Source organism: Acanthisitta chloris, unplaced genomic scaffold (genome assembly GCF_000695815.1).
Source record: "Acanthisitta chloris isolate BGI_N310 unplaced genomic scaffold, ASM69581v1 scaffold22743, whole genome shotgun sequence".
Lineage (NCBI taxonomy): Eukaryota > Metazoa > Chordata > Aves > Passeriformes > Acanthisittidae > Acanthisitta > Acanthisitta chloris.
This window is the reverse complement of record NW_008663561.1, coordinates 2,559-7,742: the sequence shown is the minus strand read 5'-3', so window position 1 is coordinate 7,742 and position 5,184 is coordinate 2,559. Positions and strand designations below refer to the sequence as shown.

General features: G+C 61.7%; 1 protein-coding gene across 1 annotated transcript in view; it reads right to left on the bottom strand.

Moving 5' to 3' along the window:
* TJP3 (tight junction protein 3) overlaps positions 1 to 5,184 on the bottom strand; it is a gene marked incomplete at its 3' end in the record, with an annotated part of 7,127 nt that overhangs the window by 167 nt on the left and 1,776 nt on the right. Inside the window, 13 exon segments of the mRNA XM_009071046.1 lie at positions 1 to 164; positions 260 to 330; positions 871 to 966; positions 1,113 to 1,309; positions 1,590 to 1,809; positions 2,253 to 2,361; positions 2,712 to 2,868; positions 2,996 to 3,194; positions 3,197 to 3,273; positions 3,486 to 3,576; positions 3,651 to 3,810; positions 4,541 to 4,644; positions 5,136 to 5,184. The exon segment at positions 5,136 to 5,184 is cut by the window's right edge and continues 13 nt beyond it. Of these exon segments, the coding sequence (XP_009069294.1) occupies positions 1 to 164; positions 260 to 330; positions 871 to 966; positions 1,113 to 1,309; positions 1,590 to 1,809; positions 2,253 to 2,361; positions 2,712 to 2,868; positions 2,996 to 3,194; positions 3,197 to 3,273; positions 3,486 to 3,576; positions 3,651 to 3,810; positions 4,541 to 4,644; positions 5,136 to 5,184 (1,694 nt within the window).

The window sequence follows — 5,184 nt, the reverse complement described above, 5'->3', positions numbered from 1 at the left end:
TAGAGGCGTCGGGAGCTCTTCCTGGAGTCGGGTGCCAGCCACTGCCGCATGGCCTTGATGCCCTGGCGGCTCTCGGGCTCGCAGAACACCACCACCGGGTAGTACTGCACGTAGTTGAGGCGCTCCACGGCCGAGGGCGTGATGTCCAGCAAGGCATGTTTGTTCTGGGGCAGGGCACGGCCATCAGCCCCGCTGGGGACGGAGGCCGTGGGCTCCCCGGAGGCCCCACCTGGCTCCAAGGGCTTGGGAAAATTCTCACCTTTTCCGCGATCTGCCGCACCGAGTCCAACTTGATGACCTTGGATGAGGCCCCATCGCGGGGCACGCTCGCTGCAGGACACAGAAGTGGGGTGTGAGAGGGGCTGGGGGAGATGTGGCACCTCCAGCAGCCCCAGGCTGGACCTGGCCAGACAATCATAGATCATCAAGGTAGGAAGAGACCTCTAAGATCGTCAAGTCCAACTGTTGTTAACCTGTCACTGCTGTAACCCCTAAAGCCTAAACCATATGCTCCAGTGCCAGATCCTAATGCCTCTTAAACACCTCCAGGGATGGTGACTCCACCACCTCCCTGGGCAATATCCCAGCTCCTGAACACCCCAACAGTGAAGAAATTTCTTCTAAGATCTATTCTAAGTCCCCCATCTCAGCCTACGGCAGGGACTGTGTCCTTCAGGGAGAACGATGTCCAGGCTGGGCTGGTATTGTGGTACACGTGGACAGGTGAGCCCAGGAAGGTGTTGGGGTGCCACAGGGAGGGAGCAATGGGCAGGGTCAGGACAAAGCCACCGGTAAAGAGCTCCCACAGGTCCTGGATGCTGCAGGTCTGGCTGCTGGATACCATTTCCCTCCCCATGCGGAGTCACTTACGGGCGATCTCGAACAGGTTGGGCAGTTCTCTGCTCAGCTTCTGCATGGCAATGTCTGCGATGGGGCCCAGGATCACCACTGGCCTCTTGAAGCTGGCTGTGGGGGTACAGAGGGGCTCAGAGGGGTGAGGGCAGAGCTCCCAGCACATGGGCATCCAGCCCTGCTCCTCAGAGTGCCCTCACCCTGCTGCTCCCAGGAGCAGGGCCCACCAGAACCCACAGCGGGGCAGCCCTGGTGCTCACCTTCCTTCAGGACCACCCTCTCGTAGGGAGGGTAGTGGCCCTGCTTTGTGAGGGCAGACAGGTCCTCCCTGCTCTTCCGCAGCATCTTCTTGGCTCCCCGCAGGCCCCGCAGCTTCCAGAACTCGGCACGCGCCCCAGAGGGGTTGGAGCCGGACGTGGCTTTCAGCACCGACTCCAGGCTGGCAAACTGCTCAGCCCTAAGGGAGGAGAGGGCTCAGGACCTGCAGCCTCAGGGTGTAGCCCCCACTTTGTCTCTCTGGGCTCCAAGAGAAGACACCACCACCACTCTGTGGCATGGCTGGGTGAGGCTGTGGTCGTCTCCTCCCTCTGGGACCTTGGACAACCCAAGGATCAGCTGTGCCATCACCACCTCAGGCTTCCCACTGCTCCACCAGCCCCTGACCTGCCTCTCACTGGGCCCACCATCCACATCCCCAGCTCTGCTCCCCTCAGGGCTGTTGCTGGCTCCATCCCTACCTGCTCTGGTTGGGGATGATGCCTTTGTCCTGCTCCTGCAGGTCCCTGCCCACACGCACGGCCAGCCAGCTGCCCAGCCTGCCCCGGTACATGGTGTCCAGCACGTGGAACACGTCCCCCCGCACGAAGCTGAGCCCTGACGGCGTGTCCTTCTCGAAGTCAAAGTGCGTCCGGATGTAGAACGAGTCACCCACGTTGGATGAGACCATCTTCCTGTAAACTGGAGCCCAGGGTGAGAGGGACCATCAGGGCTACGGAGGAGGCTGCTGGAGGGGAAGGTGCTGGAGGGATCTGGGAAGGAGCTAGGCTGGCTAGGAGCCTCCACAGTATTCCTTGCTGCTGAGGAGGGTGTTGGGGACACCTTTTCCCCCCATGGCTTTCTCAAGCATGCTGGGGACAGCAGGGCCTGACTTCCCAGCACACACTGGCCTCTCCAGGCTGAGCCACGGTGCCAGAAAGCCACTGAGCTCCAGGGTGCCAGGGCACAAATGGGCCTGGGATGCTCTGCTCCCCTCCCCTCAGCTCTCTGCAGGAGGAGGGGGGAAGAAGGACCACCCTGTGGGGGCAGGAAGGGCTATGGCAAGTCCAGCAGGTCTGACGCTCGCCCAGAAGAGACAGAGGATGGAGGGGCGCAAGCCCAGGTGGAGCCTGCTCATCACTCACTGTCCTGCTTGCTCTGGATCCACAGTGTGACTTCCTCGCCCGGGGGCAGGGCCACAAGGTACTCCACAGCCTCCTCACGGGTCAGGTTCTGGAAACTGGTGTCATTCACCTGCCACAGGAAAGCACTTGGACACTGTCCTACCAGCAGGAGGGTACGGGCACCAGTGGGGACCCAGGGATGGCAGTGCACTGGGCAGAACTGGTCCCTGTCAGGCTCGTCCCTGCCACAGGAGGCCTCGGGGAGGTGGTGCAAGGACCCCACTGGGTGCTGGAGACAGCACAGCCCCTCAGGCAGTGCCTGCAGAGCCAGCCCAGCAGGTGTGGGCCACAGGTACCAGCACTGCCCCAAAGGGATGCCCAGCAGGAGAAATCCAAACCCCGGGGAGGTGTCAGACCCAAATGGGCTGAGCTGCCCAGTGCAGGTGCAGCAGCATTCAGAGCCACCCCCAGCCCTGGTACCTGCAGGATCTGGTCCCCTTCCCGGACGCCCTGGCTCTCAGCCAGGCTCCCCTCCTGCACGCTCGACACGAAGATGCCCACGTCGTTGCCCCCGGTCAGCCGCAGTCCCACACTCCTGCCCTTCACAAACCTCACAGTCCTGGGGCTGGAGCTGTACCTGTCATGGAGAAACCACGGTCAGCCCCGCGGTGACACGCAGGGACAGCACAGGGGTCACCGACTCTGTGACCATAACCCTGTGCCAGGGCAGATCCCACCTGCCCCGGCTCCTCTCGCAGACGTACTCATCTTTGTGGGCAGCTCGGGCACTGGGGCCGGTGTGGGGGCCATGGCCATCCCCCTCCACAGCTTCCAGCAGGTCTGCAGGAAGAAGAGCTGGTCCAGGGGTGGCACAAGCTGTGCCAAGGCCCAGGGAGCCCTGGCACAGCTCTGCTCTGGGTTCAGGGAGTGGAGACGTGCAGCAGCCCAGAGCCCCCTCGGTGCCCAGCACTGAGCTCACTCACCTGGAGCCTGAGCATCAGCCACGGCCACCTCAGGGTCCCTGTGTGATCGTCTCCTCTCCCTGCAACCAGGTCAGACAGGAGTTAGGCAGGGCACAGGCAGTGCCAAGTGGGCAGAGCAAGCTGGGGATGGCAGTCCCACCTCCGGGGGGAAACGGCTTTGGATTAGAGAGGCAGCACCTGCAGACAGGTGGAGAGCACAGCAGGATCTGCTGGGGGACAGGGGGTTCACGGGGACACCTGCCAAGGGCCAGAGGGGCTCACGGGGACTTACCGTGGGGAACGCGTCCTGGCAGCAGCTGGAGATGGTGGGGAGGCCTCAGGAGAGGGCGGATGGGACAGCTCAGAGTCGATGTCAGAGATATCTGCAGCAGCAAGAGGGAAGATGTGTCAGGGCCCACCCAGTCCCTGTGCCACGCGTGGCCGCGTGTCCCCTCACCGTCCATGCGGGAGCTGTCGCTCTGGCTGTCGACGTCGGGAATGCTGACCAGGAACTGCCGCTGGTCGCGGAGGATCAGCAGGGTCAGGACACCCTCCGTGCGCTCGATGAGTTGCTGGGTTTCAGCCAGGGACATGTCCTGGCTGGCCACACCATTGATCTGGAGGGACACGGAGGCTTCAGGGCACCTGCTCCTGAGAGAGCCACTCCCAGGAAAGCCCCACTGGAATGGGATACTCCCAGTCCCTTCCCAGCCCCAGCTCCCTCAGCTTTGCCTGTTCCTGGCTGCCTCCCAGTGTCACCTCGCCCCGAACAGAGGAAACAAATTAGTGAGGCTCATTAACTCCCACCTCCACCTGCCTGGGCCCTGCCTGGACCCCTCAGACACCTGAAGGTTTTGCTTTGCCCACACTGTCCTGCCACACACTGTCCTGGTCCCAAGGGAACATTGGGCCTGGGATCTCCCAGAGGAGCAGCAGCTTTTCCCACTGGATTGTGGGATGAAATCGCTCCACTTTGGCACCAGTTCCCAGTGGCCCCTGTGTGCCAATGAAAGGTCTCCCTCCCTCCATTTCCTCCTCCCCAAACACTTTTAAGCATCATTTCACCCGACCAACACCCAAGCTCCTCTGTCACCCAGTGGGGATACACACACCCGGGGTGGACATCACCCTGCTGTGCCAGCAGCCTTGGCAGCACAGAAGTTCCTGAGAGCTCCCACAGGGTCCCTGGGATGGGAAGGGGATCAGGGCAGGGAGCAGCAGCAGACAGAGCTGCCTCCAGGCTGGACACTAGCTGGACACTGCAGTGACACTAGCCAGGGCTGAGCCCCCCAAGGAGGGGCAGATGAGACCCCCAGTGAATTTCATGTCCCCCAGGGGCCCCTGTACCTTCAGAATGAGGTCTCCCTCCTGCAGGGAGCTGCCCTTGGCTGCCAGCCCACTCTCTGCTATGTGCTTGATGAAGAGCTGACTCCCCAGCTTCAGGCCATACTCTGCACCAGAGAGAGCCATGACAGTGGCAGAGCCAGGACCCCCTGGAAGGTTCCTCTTCACCACCAACCCCATAAGCTCCATTTCCCCTTGGGGCACTAGCAGGCCCCAAAGCTGAACTCTGCACCCCAGGCTGAGGGCAGAAGGTTTGGTGCCCCCAGCACAGCACACATTGTCCCCTCGCCACAGCCAGACCCTGACACCCACCCTGCCATCACCTCCTCCCTGGAGGACAAATGACAGCCAAAAATCAGGCAACAGGACCCAAGGAGAGCAAGAGCAGAATCACAGCATGACAGAATATTCAGAGTTGGAAAGGACACACTAGGATCATTGAGTCCAACTCCTGCCCAGCAATGCACCCTGTGCCTGAGAGCATCGTTCAAACACTCCTTGAGCTCTGTTGGCCTTGGGGCCATGACCACTGTCCCGGGGAGATGTTCAGTGCCCAAATATCCCTGGAGGAAGCACCTGAAGAGCAGGAGGACCTCACCTTCACTCTGCTTCTGCTTCACCAGGACCGAGGTGATGGGTTTCATGGG